Here is an 18,855-nt window from a genome sequence, read left to right on the forward strand (position 1 = left end):
TAATACTGTCTAGCCAAATAAAACAGTTTGGCAAAGACAGAAAACAAAGACAGACAAACAGATTAAATTGACAGATGGCATGCAGATTAGTCTGGTTTGCTGGTTAATGTTAGTTGTCCAGCTTCTACCTGATTTGATTGTCCTCTTGATTTGTTGGACTCATCACCACCCAGTTCGAAATCAATGGGATCAACAGTTAACCGCCTCTTGGTCTTTTTCATCTTTGGAGAGCAGAAAGGGGAACACCATCACCAGCAGAGATAAGAGAGTAAAAAGAGAAACCCTCCTCACTGCAAAAGACATTCTATCCTGTTTTATCGATAACATAGCAGCAGTTGACTAAAAACTAAACACAGTTTTAAAAACTAAAAGCAAATATTCATGAAAATAACTTCTTTTGCAAAGCTTTAGCAGATAATCATATTATTTATCATACTATAATCAGTTTCCCACTTCCTCTCAATATTCGGGTTGTAGTTACAAGTGGGTCAGTCACATTTTTATAAAAGCTACAACACAGTATCTATAACTGGTAATAAAACGAGCACAGTGCTGGCAAAAGTAAGCAAACATGGTAGTTCCATAAGTCTGTGATTTATTGCTGAAATTTATTAGATATTTCAACATTTCTTAGGTATTTGTTTTGTTACATAAGCAATAGAACTATATGTACAGTGGCCAGTCATGTGCTTGCCAGCTACAATCTCCAGTAATGAGTGAGAAGCAAAGCACAAAAAGACTGGCAGCTGCCAAATAACCCACTGCCATTTGTCTGAAAGTTTATTCAGAGTTCTCAAACACTCATCTAACCATCTGAATCGTTTTGTAAAACAAAAGCAAAATAAGAATGCACTTTGTCATATGAATATATAAAATACTAGGACATGAGCCAGAATAACTGATAATTCAGTTTTCACTGGCTCTGTTATAGTTTTTAAAATCAGGAAGCAAAATTTTCATCCAGATGGTTCATAGACTTTTTTAAGGATCCATAAAATACCTTCAAAACTGGGCTATATTTTGGGGGGGAGTCTGGATGCTTTGACTCAAATGTGATGTTAATACATGAGGGGCACAAACCGGGGCTCAGAGAACATCTCTTCTGATTTTTGGCTACGACGCTTAGAAAGACACATGTGCATGTTTCTGTGCTGACAGAACCTCCACTCTGTCCAAGGATCATTGAACAAGACACTGAATCCCTATCTAGCAGCATCCTGCTGTAAGTAGGTGAAATGTGAGGAAGGTTTCCTTGCTGGAGCCAATGAAGTGTCAAAAAGCTCTCTACAATACTCCATTCAGAACAGTAGAGGTCACTCTGTCTAAAAGAAACTCAAAGCAGGGATACAGTAAGCACCACTTGGCCTTTTGCAGCCTGTTTTTTTATGACATGCTTTAGAAGTCCAGTCATTTAAAACAGAAATAAGATCGGAAGTGTCTGTTGCATTGGAAACAAAGAAAAAGCACCCAAAGACCCAGCAGAGCCCAGTATTCCAGTCATTTTTCAACACAACAGCCGATACAGTGATTAAAAATAAACAAAGCTGAGCTTCTACATTACACAGAGACTGCAGGATAAACAATAGTACGCCTGGTTCTATGACAAATTCCAGTGGACTCAGTGAACATTTTTTACAATCTCAGACCTTGAATGAGAGGCTCTTTTACTCTGCTTGGACTCTGTTGTGTGCGCGCGAGTATGTATATCAGTCTGGTATTTACCCACAATGCACTGCGACCAGTGCTGGTTTGACCATGCCTAACCTCAGCCGTCAACAGCTGTCAAGGCATTCCAGTTGCTCACGAGGCCTTGATCACTGAGATCACCGGAGTAGAAAACAACTCTGCTTTTCAACAGAGGAGGGACCTGTCAGTGTGACGAATGTCAACGCTGACCACTGCAGAGTCCTGCAAACCCTCAGTACCTTTCAAATAAACATATTCAAAACAACTTGTTTCAAATCAGCAAAATGTTGATTTGAACTTGAATAAGAGTGTCTGTTTGGCAGATGAGCTTTGATCATCTCTTACTAAAATAGCTTTTATAATGACAAAACAGGACATTGTTCCTTAATTGAAAGACAGTGGTGTCATTTTGGGTGCTGTTTGAATTTCCATGTGTCAGGTAGAGATGGGGTTTATGGCTTTTTGAAGGGAGTCGGACTTTGAGGAGTCATTCCTTTCAAAGAGCCGTTCAAAAGGCTGGCTCGTTATATTTATTTCTTTTTTAGAAGCCAACCAGGGGTGACTGTTTTTATTTTTATCAATCACTGGCAGCAGTTATAAAATACGTTATGGATCAGAATAATTCAAACTTACACATCCCACCAATATATACTCTATTAAATTTTATTTATAATTTTATATACATTTTATTCTTATTTAATATTTTTTATAATTTTTTCTGTATTGTTCAAATGTTCTTGTGTGGTTTACATTGTTTTTGTTATTATTTATATAAGTATGTATGAGATATGGCAGGGTAAGTTGTTTGTTGACCTGGACTTGAGATGTTTTTCTGACAAATATTGCATTGTGTTCTACCTTGTGTGTCGTCCCCAGAAAAGTGGGTCCAAATGCTGCTACATTTCCTTTGACTCTGGCTCATTTTGTATATTTTTTTCCCCGTTGCTAATATCTCCTCCTCCTTAGGGATATTTTTGGCTGGACCCAAACTCACTAAAACTTGAGTACTCCCAAAATAGCTGCAAGATGCCTGGTTTCTTATGTACTCTACAAGCAAACATAATTAGCTAAATAATAGGAAAGCACAAACATGGGAAAGAATCACATGCACAACTATTTCTTCAATCATAAGGGAAAGTTGTTCAGAATGAGTTGCCATACCCCTTTGTATTGGTGTGAGTCTGTTGCATCCATACTGTGCTCTTCATATCCGTCTGCTGACACAGAAGGCAGACATGTCAGGGTAAGAAGAACTGAATGACGATATACTGCACAATAAAACACATGATTTCTGGAAACAAATGCAGCATAAAAAGAAATAGATCTTACATTTCTCAGTGAGCATGCATTTGCAAATGTCCCAGAGCCACCTTATGAAAACTAACTCCAGACTGAGGAGTTATGCTTCTTTAAAACCAGCTGACCTTTGTCTTTACTGTGAGATTTTTGCAAAAAAAAAAAAAAAAGGTTTTCTTTTAATTTCCATTTGACTGAGAAAGTACAGGAAAAGGACCAAAAGAATGAATACTGCGTGTTTTGGTCACTCTTTATGAGGGTGTTTATAAGTGTGTTGCATTTCTACAACACTTAACGATTCCCTCTTGAGTACAGAGGGAAAGGAAAGAGAGGCTGGGAACAACAAAATCTGCAAAGAGAAGCAGATGTTCAAGACTGAGCGTATACACAGATAAAGTAATAAAGTTGTGTCTAAAAACAATGCAATGGATGCACATTACAGGTAACAATTGATTCATTTCATGGACTTTTGCTTCATCACTTAGAAAACGTCTGCAGTTCAAAAGCCCTATTACTAAACTACTGATACTATTAGAACTTTCGACATCAAATGCAGTGGACAGCATTTTTAAATCATCTAGACTGTTTGTGACTAAGACTTGCCTGCCTCTACCGCTGTACACTTGATGTGCATGCCAGATGACTGTGCCAACTTAACCACCAATTTTGGTTCTTTCTCCAAACCACTGCAGACATTCATAGCTGCAAAGACTAAATGGATCATTTTAATAGTCTAATGACAATATTCCAACCTGAGGGTGAAGGTACATTTAATGATATTTAGTTTCAAGTACTATCATGAATGCTCTCTAACAGTTTCACGTCAAGTTAACTAGACAGCTTACCACTTATTAAACACTAATGTGACTGGAGACTGGATGAAGAAAGACCACACACATGGCTGCATTACTTCTTTAAGGGCTCCCATATGGAGAACTGTGTGGGCTCCAACTGACCTTTATTTGTAGTAATTATGTAAAACACACATTTATTTAGAAATATACATCAGGTAAATTTTGACTATTTATAAGGCTCATTACCTTGACAACAAAACGGGTAATAATGCCTAATCCCAAAGAAATATACAGGTAATCAAATTACCACAAACCTGCTAACAGATGTAGCTTAAAGTCATCGTTGATCACACAGACTCTGGAGTCCGAAACATCTAAAGATTAGCGCACTGTTACAAAGTGTCTGTAATGTCTTAGTGCTATCTGACTACAAAATGAGGTGATGACCCATGTGACCCCATGAAAATTTTAGGAAAATAATAATAAAACCCTTGGGTCACGTTACTTAACATGGTCCACTAACATGTCAGCAGTGGTCAGGATGGATCAACAGAGACTGCATTTCCTCAGGCTGTAGTGGAAATGTCACCTGGAGGCAAATCTGTTGCAGACTTTCTATCGCTCCATGACACAAAGTGTACCGCATACTGCATCACAGTGTGGTATGCCAGTTGTGCAAATGGTGACAGAAAAGCCCCACAGCGGGTGATAAGGTCAGCACAGACAATAATCAGCTGCCCCCTGCCCTCCCTGGAAGACATTGCAAACTATCGTGGTCTCAGCAATGCAAAGAAGATCCTGTCTGACCTCTGACACCTGGGCTGGGGTCTCTTCAGTGTTTTGAAACACTGCATGCCAGACAAACCAGCTGAGGAACAGTGTTTATCCGAGGGCAATCAGGCTTTTAAATTCAAAGGAGCAACCCTCCCGGATACTTCTGGACAATTTTTATTTTGATCAAACATGGGACAGTGCTACATGAGTGTGTGGACATGCTGACTTTTACTGTTCTTTGTATTCATTACTTTTATGATGTTATGCATATTGCATATTTGTATTTATTAAGTGCACTATGGGGAGATGCTCCCACCAATTTAGTAGTGCAATTTTTGTTGACAGTGACAGCAACGGCTATTCTGTTCTATTCTATCTCACTACTCTTATCAGCCATTACACTAAAACCACTGAGAGCCAGTGTGTATAACAGAGCTTATTTTGTTAAAATGCAGAGTCCTACTGGGAAACCTCGGGTCCTTTCAGCAGTGATGTGGATGTTACTTTGACATGTAGGACCACTGAGACATTATTAGGGAGGGCAATATCAACTGGTTGATTGTTTCATATATGACCGCCATATCTCATTTCAAACAAGTAGTTACTGGATTACAACCTGATGCCTCACTGATTAAAATCAAAGTTGTTCAGTGACTCATAATCCACATTTTTCCACACATTTCCAAAATTTTGTGCCCTGTGAGCATCCTCATTGTTGTCTTTCTCAGCTTGGCTGGTAGCAAACATATGCGACTGCGACTCTTGTTGGTCAAGACAGCGTACTTCCTGGTGACTCTCCACTCACATGAATGGAATAAAATAAATGAATAATTTTGTTCTTTGACCATTTTGAAATATCAGAAAAAAATGGATCAAATTTTGAAATGATTTTAACACTGGTTTAATGCTCAGAAAAATGTATTCACCATTTCACAGCAGCTCTTTTTCCAGTTATTGTGTGAGAGAGAAATACTTAATGGGCTGGTGTGCATTATGTGATTAGGTTGTAGTGACGTGGTTTGGCCACTAGACACCAAGATTGCTGCCACTGACTGTATATAAAAGATAGATGTAACCCTGGTCTGAAAAGTGAAGCCAATGCAAAAGTGGTAAGTACATGGTCTCAATTGCTAGTTTCATATCTCTTCTAATACAGCATCAACAGTAAAATAAGCTTTAGGGATTAATCTTGGAACGATGTCACTACCATCTGGGTTGTGTAGTTCCCTCAAGTTCTCAGTCAAATCAAGATTTCAACTTCAGCTTTGTTATTTGTCCCTTGAAGGGTGATTTGTCATGCAGCAGTTAGACAAGCATTCACAATAAACCAACAACAAAAAAAAACAAGTAAAATAAATATAAAAATTCTCAAAAATCAATGTATTATTCATTATGTTTGGTTTCAAAATAGCAAGGGTGATGGTCGCCATACAGTCTGTGACTGCTGCCCAGCTGGGAGCTTCATTACACTGTGTTAATAAATCCATGAATTGCTCTTAATGCTTCAGTGTTTTGAGTATATTAGTATGCTGACATTAGTGTTTAAATTCTCTCAAGGCCAGTATTTTGCACTTAAGTACTGTCACACTGCTGAGTATACATGATTATATGTTCTTATTTTTTTTAAATGGTGTCCTAACTATTAATTGAAATTATTAAATTATCATTTGATTTAATTAGGTTTTTGAAAATCAAAAGATACATCTATCAGTCAAACAAACCCTAAGTTTTGGCAATGATTACGAACAGTCGCTTGTTTAGTCTACTTACTGTGGACCTCAGGCATGCTCTGTGTGTCATATTCTTGGGGCTCTGCCAAACAGAAAAGAGCAGATGAGATATGGCTTATTTAGAGTTATGTAATCACCGTTTCACAGTTTTAAACTATCCAAGAGCCAGACTTTATTCCACCGATTACCTTCTTACTTTGATTCTCTGCAATGAAAAATAATAAGGTTAGGTTTGCAATTTTGCCATCCAAGTACTCAACAAATTGAGATACTGCAGGTAGTCCCTGCTTTCCACATAAAATAATAATCAGAAGCAGAAGCAGCTGTAGCAGTGAGTAGCAGTAGATTTAGCCAGCTAGCTGGATTAAACTACTGTGCGTGAACAAAAGGCTGTTGTAAGCATCAGCTAAGACAGTGTGCATATAGGATGACACCCTCTGAGCTCTGGGGGCCTGACGGACCACAGCAGAATATTTACAGTATAAGTCTTTGTGTGTGTGTGTGTGTGTGTGTGTGTGTGTGTGTGTGTAGTCATGCATGCTAAATTTAATCTGGGTGGTCACATGGATCTCTACATGTGATCAGCTGCTAATCATTTCAAACATAATGCGTCTGTTAACATGCATATTTATGACAGCGTGTCATGGCTGCAGCTTTCATCTGTGCACAGTCTGCACACTGGATTCCACATAAATACATGACAAACAAAAGTTTTGTTCTCCCTCCCTCTCTCTGCTTCTGGTAGTTGGAGCCCTGCAGGACTGGATCCTTTAATTCCAGGCACAGAATGGGAGACATGTGAGTGAATGATCACAAGGCCCGCTGGGCTCAGCCAACTAACCAACTTGTTCTGTATTCCTTCCCAAAAAATCCTTGAGGGTGACTCAGCGTAAGCAGTACCAGGAGACCCGGCTGTGTCCTCATAATTCATCCTCTTCATTGATCTTCTGATGCCATGATCTCACTTGGAGATCTGCTGTGTATAATATTGCTTAAAGCTGATATAAAGTTGCTCTGGGTTTAGCCAGAAAATTTTGGCAATGCTGCATGAGCAATTTTTATGGGGAGTTTTAGAAAGAAAAGTTTGACGAGGCTTCATTCTGTCATTGTATTAGGCTTTAAACATAAGCAGCACACACTAACTCATTGGTATCTCCGGTGGTAATGTCTCCAGAGATCCTAGCTGACAGTGTCTGTATCCCACACAGTTTAAACAAGCATACTGGTCAGTTAAGGACAAATGGCCTGAGACGTTACTGTGTGACAACTCTGTGCACAGCTGTGAGGGGCCAGAGCTGGAAAAACAGGAAAGATGGAAGAGATTAAATCCCTGTGACAGATTTGGCAGCCTGCTGATGACAGCGAACTATCTGAAAAAGAGAGCGGAAACTTCATTCTAGTGACTCACTGTCACAGAAATTGCAGGGTCTCATGGACAGATGGATGACAAACTAAAGGACAAAGGTGACATAATGCGTACTGATAAGGTGTTGGGTCATCAGGGTCCTATTGTTCCAGAATCTCATAGTCTGTGGACTCTCAGAAATAAACATGATTTTTTTTTCTCAAACATTTTCTGATTTGTTGATTTTATGATGATCTGGTGACTGAACAGTTTGATATGTGTGTGTAGGTGAAAAACCTGCATTTTGTTGCTTTTTTGGATCATGTGAGTTGTTCTCATTTTAAAAAAAAAAGAAAAAAGAAAGCATTACAGTGCCAATTCTTGTACTCAGACTTGACACAGTTCACACATGAGATAGTTAATGTCATGGTGATGTTTTACCAATTAGGCTTGTGTGAGATTCAAAAGGGTGATGCACATTTTCCATTCAGCTACAGTACAGAATGCAGCTGCTGAAGCTCAGTGAAGCCTTTCATTTACTGGGGATTTCTCATGGTAAGCTCAAGCAGACTTCCACAACTTCAAGTCAGTGCTCTCTGACTCTGGCAGCCTGAACTTTTGACCGGCAGCCACTCCTCAGGGCTCGTAAAGAAATGAGTGGAACAGATGGAAATTTGTTAAGGTCGCCCCTTTAATGTAACGTTGACCTGGGACCTGACATTCCACCACGTTTGTGTCTTTTGATTTGCAATTATTTGCACATTCATACAGATTTTCCCACTATGCAGCTTCCCAGAGTAACCTTATTGTTACTGTTATGAGCAGTTTCAAATCACCCAGCAGGGTTAAAGTCTTTGCTGAAAGGCCACAATGACACCATTTGCCTAGTAAAGACGCCGTTACTAATTTACTTACACAGATTTTTACATGTGGTTGAAGGGCTGAAACATTTCAAACATAATCTTTCCCTTGAACAAAGCTGTAAAAGCTTTGAGTGACAAACAAATTAAATAGGAGTTGGACTACTCACCTCCAAGATCACTCTGAGAGCATCTGTGTTCTCCGTTCAACCTCTTGAAGAGTGATCGCATCACCTTGGCACTGCCAAAGCGCTTGAAGCGGGCGCGGACGTTCTCATGGTACCACTCCAAAGTGCCAATCTTAAAGACCCTGTCAGAGGAAATAGAAGGGACAAAAAAACACACTGAAAAACTCAAACACAGAGCAACTTCATTAGAAAAAAACTTTTGGGAATGCAAACATGCCAAAAACAAGGGCTGGATATGCCTCTTTTGTTACAAATAGCCTTGATGAATAAACAAAACTGCAGAGTGCAGGCTCAAGCATGGGATGCAAAGCTTGATATTTTCCAGATACTGGCTGAGCTCCGTTAAAGAACCTTCCAGTATGCAGCTTCATCTGAGCAAACAATGGTATAATGGTCACATATGGAGCTGGAATGAAGTGGATGTATTAAATTCTGTTCATCTCTTTTACTGCTTAGAGCAGTAAAAGAGACCTTTGCTATGTGTGTTGAAATGGCAGTTGCCAGAACATCCATCAAATTCTGTCCTTTCACACTTGCACAAGACACTGAATTTTAGACAGTCCACACAGTGTCAAGACAACTAATTAAATGAATAAAATGTAAATATTTTACACGTGTGCAGGGACTGAAAAGGAACTTGGCTAAAATAATTCATTATTAATTATGTGTAGCCAGTGTTTGTGATTCATTTTACCCTAACTGAAGAAGTTTTGGATACTCCAAAGACACTTCAAGTGCACTCTAACAAATATTCAAACCCCAGCTGAACTGCTTAGTCAAATGCTAGTATTTGTTCACAAATAGACCAGTCAAGTTCTTTCGTGCTTGCATACACCTCCAAGTGTGTTGCTCACAGTATTCAAACCAATGCTTTTGCCTTGAAAGACTTCTATAGTGCAACATTAGAGTTAAGTATTAATGTTCCGCTGTGGCTCTGACTTAGACTGTATTATTATTGACAATATAAACCTTCCATATTATGGTGAAACACATATAGATGCACAATCACACAGCCAGATTTAATAGCCTTTAAAAGAACCTTTGATTACAGTACAGGGAAGAAATGGGTACTATAACAAGAACTGATAAATTGGGCCAAGTTGGGGTCCTGAAAAACCAATAACCCCCAAAATTCAGTTGCATTGTCACCGAACATACATTTTTATTTATTAGCCTTAAAAACAAAGAAAAAAAAAATCAATGTTCAAATTTTAAACAGGCCCAAATTGTGTTTTTTTTAACATCCAAAAAGACACATAATTTGACATGTACCACCCACTGAAACACAGTAAAAATTAACAGTCAACAAATAATTGAATATTTCCACCTTGAAACTGAAGTGTACCAATGATAAACTCAAATGGTTTTATATAAAACAAACCAATAAGCCTGTCACCTTGCAGGGTGGGGCTTTCTGTATCATTATTCTTCTTCAGAATCAGAGTCTGGTTCAAAGGTGTATGGCTAAATTACTTCAACATCACAACTTGCAATTGTGTTGTTCAGTGAGTAGAGTTGTGGGTAAGCTGGTGTGCTCCTGCTGAAGAGTGGCAGAAGAGAGAATCAAGAACTTCACTCGTCTAAGCCATTTTCAGGCAGTAAAAGATTATTTCCATAAAAAAACAACAATAACTTCTAAATATCTGGTTTTGGCACATGTAGATGAGTTGCAGGAGTTAAATCAATGGCTGTAGAGAGACTTAAAAACACTGAAATTATTTTGCATCTAATTAATATGGTTAAAGGCACATTAACACAGAATGACAATAAGGTTCTTAAACCACAGCCAAGGCAGCATCACAATAGTGTAGAAAGCCAGATGACTAAGTTATATCTGTTATATAAAGACATGTCTCATCATGTGGTCAGTATGGGGCAATGTTACCCAACCTCGGGACTGGAAGCCAACATGAGGTCAAGAAACTGAATTATGTGATCCTTAACTTAATGAATCTTAACCTTAAGAGTGCACTTGTGCATTATGTCATAAATTAAGCAAGCTAGCAAGTATTTCAGTCAACTCTGACGTGATCTCTGTGATTTTGCAACCATTAAAGGCTCCACAAATGACTCTCTGATCTGAAGAGTGCAGCAATTCAATGCTGAGTCAGTGTAACATGCAAGGACCGAGACAAATCTGAGTCAGTCTCAAGGGTGTCAAAAGGTGAGACAGAGGTATATTTGCTGCTTCTGTCTTATGTCTTCATGTCAGCACCTAATGCCCTGTGGAAAATGACTTCTTGGATTGGTGCGATTTTTCAGTTTTCATCCAACATGCTGACTCGCCTGTGAATTACAGCATGTTTCATTTTTAAATTTGTCATTTCCTACCTGGCCATGCGACAGGGATCACACACCCAGCCATCCTCCTTCTTGTTGTAGCGGCTGCAGGACTTGCAGATATAGAGCTGGCAGTCCAGACACTGATGCTTGCTGTTGACCAGGAATTTGAAGGGCTGGAGACAACGAATACAGTGAGACTCAGTCAGACTGGTCTCGTTCCCCAACAGCTCTCTCTTGCTGTCTTCTCTCGCGATCTTTGTCTTTAGCTCCCTAAAAAAAGGCAAAACAACAATATGGGAATTTTAAAGAAATGCACACAATTTCCTACACTGCACTTAAAGACTGCAAGTTATTTATTTATTCATTTGATAGGGACAGTGCACATTACTGAACGTCTATTTAGAAAGCAATAGACGTAAAGATGCCGGATTATAGCAACAATGCTAGTTTACATCTGCAGTCCCCAGGCAGGTAAAAGAAAAAAAAAACTGTTACACATAGGACAGTAGGTCACAATAAAAGCACATAAAAAATACACAAAGAAGTTAAAGGTTGATGGTCACAAGACTGGCTCACTTTCAGCCACTGTTTAAGGTGAGTTCTGAAGGTTGGTAATGTGGGACACTCCCTTATGGAGAGTGAAAGACTGTTCCAGATCTTACTGGAGGATCTAACAGTAAATAAGACATCTTCCCTGAGTGTGCATTTTTATATTTGACATCTTGTATCACATTATTGATTTCATAAAATCCAGCTGTTCACTTTATATAGTAAAAAGATTATGCTTTTTTGATGGAAAGTGGCTTCACATTTTCACCATATGGATCTATAGAATATCAGAAATGTGACATATTGTATTAGGATTTGATAATCTTAACATACATGGTTTTGTTGTGCTATTGCACACATCTGGTACCTACAACAGTTAAACAAGACCTCCTGATGGTGTGTGTTTGACACAGAAATATGACTGATGACCAAAAAACAGTAGACCTGCTATATATTTGGTATATGTGGGATGATGCTACAGTTACTGATCACTATTAATGGAACTTAAAAGCAGGGAATTAGTCTGTTAGACTCCATTATTGCTCAAAGACTAAAACCAAAACTTTATCTGGATGGATAAACTGTTTGTCCAATGCATCCCTTCAAGTCACAAATTTTCATTCTCACATGTATTTACATACAGGATAAAAATGGTGATGGAGGAAATACACAGATTCTTTACTTAAATAAAAGTATTAAAAAGACACCAGACAGACAGAATGCTCTAGTACAAGTAAAAGTTCTGCATTGAGAATGTATGTAAGTATAATAAGGAGAATATTCTTAAAGTACAGATGGCAGAAGAATGTCCCTTGTGACTTTTGATTATATAAAACAGTGCATTATATCATGCAGTCATGTAAAAGCAGGATGTCAGAGGTATAGTTGGTTAAGTTGGAGCTTATTTCTACTATTTTGCATCCAACTGCAATTATTAACGGCGGAGTTATGTGATCATTGCCGTTCGTATGTCTGTCTGTCCGTCTGTTAGCAACGTTACTGAAAAACAGATTTGGATGAAATTTTCAGGGAACCTCAGAAATGACACAAGGACCAACTGATTTGATTTAGGCAATGATGTGGCTGATAGTCTGGATCCACAGAGTTGTTAAACAAATCCGTGGAAGCTGTATCATTGCGAGATAGCAGCATGGCGTCACTGTAACTATGACAACAAGTGAACACTACGTCAGCTGCCTGCTGACAATCACATGATTGTGATCTTCCTACAAATCAACCACTGCGAACTTATCGAAACTTACTCGTTGGAAATGATACAAGGAACAATTGATTAAATTATGGCGGTGTTTCCGAGTCCCATCAATTCCTGCCGTCCGCTACATATTTTGGCCACATGATTTGGTATCCGTACATAATGTACAGAGTACTGCCCTCTCTGTGTGCTTTTCTTGTTTGATTATGGATTAATTTAATTATCATTTTCTCTATCAATTGATTATTTATTTGTAAATATTCTGAAAATAGCCAAACCTCAACACTATTAAAAACACATTCAACTATTCAGATCATTTAAAAGCAAAAGCAATGAATCTTTACTTTTGTGAGGTTACAGCCATGAGAAGTGTTTCTGATAGAAATCATTAATTAACTAATCATCTCAGTTGTACTTGTAGAAACTGTTCATTTTAGGACCAAAACATCATGTGTGAAAAATGCACGATTTGTAAAGTAACTAGTAACTAAAACTGTCAAATAAATTAAAATTTCAAAGCATAAGATGTAGTAGTACTAAGATGTAGTTGAGTGGAAGTAAGAAGTGCCTCAAGACTCAAATTAAATACCTCAATTTTGTACTTAAGAATAGTACTTGACTATATACACTTGTTGACATTGTACCACTGCTTAAAAAAACAAGACACAATGTGTAACTAAGCTAGCTTTAGCTGTGCTGCGTGTATTTCTGTTTTTGGACAGTGCCAGACTAGCAGTTTCCTGACTCCAGTGTTTATGCTAAGCTACGCTAACCATATCTTACACTACTCGTCTAAAAACAAAGCAAAAAAAGGACATTTCCTCCAAAATGTTAAACAAACAACTGTTTGAGATGACATGGAATACATTTGAAGTTAAATTTCAAACTTATTGCTCACTGTGTGTTTTCACAGCTAAAAAAACAAACCTTATACCGCTGCATCATTTGGAGGTTTTATGAGTCAGAATGCTGGCTGACAAACATGAGTGAAGAGATGGTTTTCAGCACATACATGGCAACACATGGCTTCATTTTGCCAGCTCTTTATAAACATTATGTCAACCTTGGCACATGGAAAAAAATGGTAAAGACAGAAAATACAGGCATGTTTCTGCAGCATTTAGTGAAATGGTTAGAATTAAGAAAAACATTAGAAAAGAAGAGATGAAGTTTAAATCTTAAATGTCTTTCAATTTAAATCTTAACTGTTCTAATGGTAATAACATCACATTAAATAATCTTGCCAAAAAAGATGTGCAGCTATCTGTACAACAATGTAGCTAAGTATGTTTCTACCAATAGGTCTATTTCTGCAGTTTTATTGCACTCTGCTTATTGAATGACTGCACCATAGTTCTGTCAGTCTAGCCTGAGAAACTGCATTAAAAACAGACATGACATGCATTAGTCTGAGTCAGAGGGGTCAAACATACGGCCCGGGGGCCAAATCCGGCCCACAGGATGACTTTGCAAAGTGTAAAAGTTACAAAGGTGAAAGTGAATACTTACTGTGAAAATATTTCAAGACACTAAACACTACAATATAATGTGAGTCAGCAGTTTCAGTACGACAGAGTTTGGTTTGTTTGAACCCTATTGTTGATGCATCACTGCAACTTTTATGCATTTTTATGTACAAATTTTCTACATTTACAAGGCAGGGGGACAACTTAACCTTTTCCTCAATAGTTCCCACTTTACTTTGTGTGATATATCAGTTCAGGTGGTCAGGATTACTACACAGATTTAGAAATGAATGTTAGAAGAGACGATTGAAATGATTCCTAAATCTTGACAAGTTGTAAAATATTATACTGTTCAGTTCCAGGTACTTGCAACTCAATGTTCTGTGCCTTTGCAGACACACTGTGATCTGTAATTTGTAATGTGGAAAAAATAAACTGATGCGAATAATGAAATAGCACTTATTTTTCTTTAAACTATTTGAGGTTGTTCAAAATGTATTGTGAAAAGAATTTTCAGAATGTACTTTTTTGCAATAAAACAAAGGGAAAATTTTGGAGCTGTCATTATTTATAGGTCATTATGTTATGATTTTACTGGTCCGACCCACGTAACTAAAATGAGTTCGACACCCCTGATCTAAATGAAACACTGGTTTTGTAGTAACATTTGAAAATACTCTTTCTTCAGCTAGTAATTGTAACTGCACACTGTAAAAATGAATCAACCCCGTTCAAACACATCTTTCCTCTCCTCTGTGGACCTGGCAGCTGCTTACACGTGTGTTATGAATAACTTCATTGCTTCGAGTCAGACCATTTTCATCAGCAAAGTTTAAAGCAAACTTGTGCTGATTGTTGGAAAAGCAACAGCCGTGTTCAGCGCAGCGAGACGCTGACAGTAGTGAAAAGGGAAAAATTCAGATAACAAGTCCCAAATGTCACACAGCGTGGGTGGAGTCTGGCAAAGCAGCCAGCAAGGATGAGAGGACGCTTATTGTTTCTTAAAGCGTTTTTGAATGCCATGCTTTTCAAATTATAGAACAGAGCATTGGGATAAATGGGATACTTTGTAAGTATCCGCTAACCTTTTGCAGATACAGCTGCTGGCCATTAGGCCTGATTTAAAAGTAATATCTGTTAAATCTGCCCTCCTCTGAAACATCAAATCCCACAAATCTGGTATACAAGATGTCCCTCCATGATTTCAACTACACATGTGTGCTGTGGGCAACTTCCAAGCACTGATATGGCTGGAGAAGTCCAATATCAAAGACAAGTGCACCAGGTTACCAAGAGTGAGAGCGCTGCCCTCTGCAGGGGCAGCCGGCAGCTTACAGTAGAGCTGATGTAACAGTTTTTTAGTCCTCCACCTACTGATGAGGGTCATGAAAAAATGACTGAAAGCTTCAGAAACTTTCCTGATATGTTTTTTTTAGATTTGTGGTTTAGAGTGTTGTTGTTTTTCATTGTTTTGGCCACTTAGAAGCAGCACATGGAAATTATGAAAACAATATGGACACAATGTGTTTTTCTCATACCATACAATGCTGCAGCACTTCTTCTCATGTCTGCTCAAGATGAATTTCTTTGATTGCTTATTTTACAAAACTTGAAAAAAATCTGAAATCATCAGATGAAACATTTTTATAAGTGCCCACAGATCCTACCAACACTGTCAAAAAAAGTCTTTGAATTTTTGTCACATGGCTGTCAGTCGCAGTTGTTTGATTCATGGCTTCTCAGTTCCTCTCAGGAACACAGGTTTCTTTTGCATAAAGAATCTGATGTAAATGGTTTAGTTTTGGCAACATTTTAAATGAGACATGATCTTAAACTTAGATTTTTTTCATTAAAAAAATTTTTTTTGTTGGAATGTTGCAGATGAGCACTTCAGGAAACATCAGATAGTTAAAAATCAACTATCTCACTTTTGAAAGTTTCTGGCTTTAATAAACAAGAAAAGGACTCAGAGAGCGCAGTACACTGCCAGGGCTGTTCATTCCCCCATATGGCATTGTCAGAAATGCAGCTTTTGTTTATTAGTTATTGGTGATCAGAAATCATGACAAAATAGAATGTGGCCATTTAATATAGATGTACAAAACAAAGCAAAATGAGTGCGCTGAGCACACGCGTGTTTTATGCATGTGTACGTTGTGTTCGGACACCAAATCACGTAACCTAAATATGTAGTGGACGGCAGGAATTGATGGGACTTGGAAACACCCCCACAATTTAATCAGTTGTTCCTTGTATCATTTCTGACAGAGAAGTCCAGATAAGTCTGCAGCGGTCAATTTGTAGTAGGATCACAATTATGTGATTGTCAGCAGGCAGCTGATGTAGTGTTCACTTGTTGTCATAGTTACAGTGACGCCATGCCGCTATCTCGCAATGATACAGAAATGTTTAATAAATATGTGGGTCCAGATTATAAGCCGCATCACTGCTAAAATCTAATCAATTGGTCATTGTGTCAGTTCTGACCTTCCCTGAAAATTTCATCCAAATCTGTTAGTCCGTTTTTGCGTAATGTTTCTAACAGACACACAGACAGACCAACGCTGATCGTCTCCACTGCATTCCTTGGCGGAGTAGTTAAGTCGTTTTGGTGACTTAAAAAAGGATTTCTTGACGTATAATGTGCCTTTCAAAATCACTGGCAGATTTTTGGGTTTAGACAGTTAAAACCCATCTCCTTGACAAGCCTACTCTGTTCTGATTAGTCACCTGGCTCGACCAAAATTCAATAATGCTAGTTATACTTTGCAACCCTAGACCTCTGAGTGCAGGGGTGTTACATGGTGATCTAGGTAAGTAGAGAAAGAAATATCTGAATTTCTAACTGGGTGTGTCATGCAGATAAGGAGCAGGGTTTTCTGTGGGAGAGAATAGCTCCATTTGGTGTGGACTTTGTTACTCTGCAGACCTTTTACATGATCAAAAGAGCTTCAAAATACCTTTGGAAGGAAAAAATACCAAAAAGCATAATGTATGCTCTTTAAGGTAACAAAGCGAAGCAGTACTTTGACTGACATTTCAAAAGGAGCAGAGGACTGTTACAGTTTCTAAACTAACATAATTTTCTTGTCTTCCTTCTCTCATTAGGAAACACTGGAGTTCATGAAGTCGAGCTTAACAATACTAACTTGGTTCCTTTTCTAAACATTTGAGCCCTTTGAATATGCAACACATTTTAATTTGCCCCCCAAATGCTTGACTTTTGTCTGTGTCTGATTAAAAGCAGGTACTGCAGAGTTGTTGCTGAACTGGCAAAGCTCAGGAATCCGGGTGCGGCAGCCAGGCATTCCCTTAGTTACTTTGGTCTTCTAAGCTGTCTGAGTCTGTTCCCATACATGGTGATCCTCTCTCCATGTCAGTCTGCACAAATCAAACGCTCTAGAGTTGAACTAACTCGCTGTCTGAGGCGCTCTTACAGCAGGTTTGCTCGTCTCTAACTCTTTTATCTTCCCATCATAGTCATATATTATCTTAATTGCCTGTAGATAATAGGCAATAAAGTACATTTAGGCAAATGGAAGCAAGAACAAGATAGAGTCTGGATACACACATGCATGCATGCACACACACACAGGATTAAGGCTGAGGCATGATGCTTTTCAGATCGTCAACTGCACATTAGATTTGACAAAGCAACTTTCAGTCAGCCCATTTAAATTCAACTATAATGTCACTAAATGAGAAAATCTATTATTGATATGACAAGTATTGAATAGCCTTTAAGCTACTATATTCTATAAATTTGTCACCCACATTACTCTTAAATTATACATATATATGTTTGTGACTTCCAGCGACTACTACAAATCATGCTGCTACTGTAAGAGATTGCCAACTGAATTTCATTGTATTTTCATATACTTTGATAATAAAGGGATCTGTCCAGGGTGTCCTCTGCCTTCACCTTAAGTCAGCTGGGATAGACTCCAGCCCCCCACGACCCTAATGAGGATTAAGTGGTGTATAGATAATGGACGGATTATTTATAGGCTGCATCCCCTTGATGAAATGATACTCTTTTTACCATGATACTATTGAGGCCAAACATTTTAGAATGTTCTATTCAATAGATTGGACATCAAAATAAGTTAAAATGCTTTAAATTTTAATGGAAATAACCAATTTGCATTGTGGCTTATGGCAGAAAATGTTTAAAACATAACAATGATCTATTTCCTTTCCAGAGGATACAGAGAAACATTAGCATTTACTTTTGTCCATTTGTTTCATTTACAAGAAAGTCCACTATTCATGCCTTTAAGCTAATTTTTGGTCTCCAGGAAGTAGACAGAAAAAAATCTGTGGCTCTTTAGCTGCCAAATTCTTGGCCATGCTTCCCAAATATAGCCACTAACTTCAGCTTTTTGAACTTCTTGGTTAAACACAGCGACCTGTTTTGGTCAAACATAGTGCTTAAAAAATGTAATTGTCAGTCCATAAAACCAAACCACTGAAATATTGATTGGTGCAGCTTTAATGTACAGTTTACCTGTTTTATTTAAATATGTTTAGCACAAACAGGAGTGATTTGGAAGTCTTTTTGATATTAATACATCATAGACTTGCAGAGGCCACTGCTACATTTGCTTCAAGTGAAATCAAAAATGTGTCAGATAATTCTGAACAATGACTTCAATTTTGTTTTAAAAT

At 38.1% G+C, this 18,855-nt stretch overlaps 1 protein-coding gene across 7 annotated transcripts in view; it reads right to left on the minus strand.

Moving 5' to 3' along the window:
- The window catches only part of mlphb (melanophilin b), a 48,923-nt gene that overhangs the window by 20,207 nt on the left and 9,861 nt on the right, over positions 1-18,855 (minus strand). For 4 of the 7 annotated variants that reach the window (XM_055015464.1, XM_055015462.1, XM_055015467.1 and 1 more), the window contains exons 3-7: positions 11,005-11,226; positions 8,656-8,795; positions 6,321-6,362; positions 2,848-2,903; positions 129-221 (exon numbers count right to left, since the gene is read on the minus strand). In XM_055015464.1, coding sequence (XP_054871439.1) covers positions 129-221; positions 2,848-2,903; positions 6,321-6,362; positions 8,656-8,795; positions 11,005-11,226 — 553 coding nt within the window. The remainder of the gene's footprint in view (positions 1-128; positions 222-2,847; positions 2,904-6,320; positions 6,363-8,655; positions 8,796-11,004; positions 11,227-18,855) is intronic. The other 3 variants (XM_055015463.1, XM_055015466.1, XM_055015465.1) reach the window with 3 other exon arrangements.

This window comes from Amphiprion ocellaris, chromosome 11, assembly GCF_022539595.1.
Source record: "Amphiprion ocellaris isolate individual 3 ecotype Okinawa chromosome 11, ASM2253959v1, whole genome shotgun sequence".
Taxonomy (NCBI): Eukaryota; Metazoa; Chordata; class Actinopteri; family Pomacentridae; genus Amphiprion; species Amphiprion ocellaris.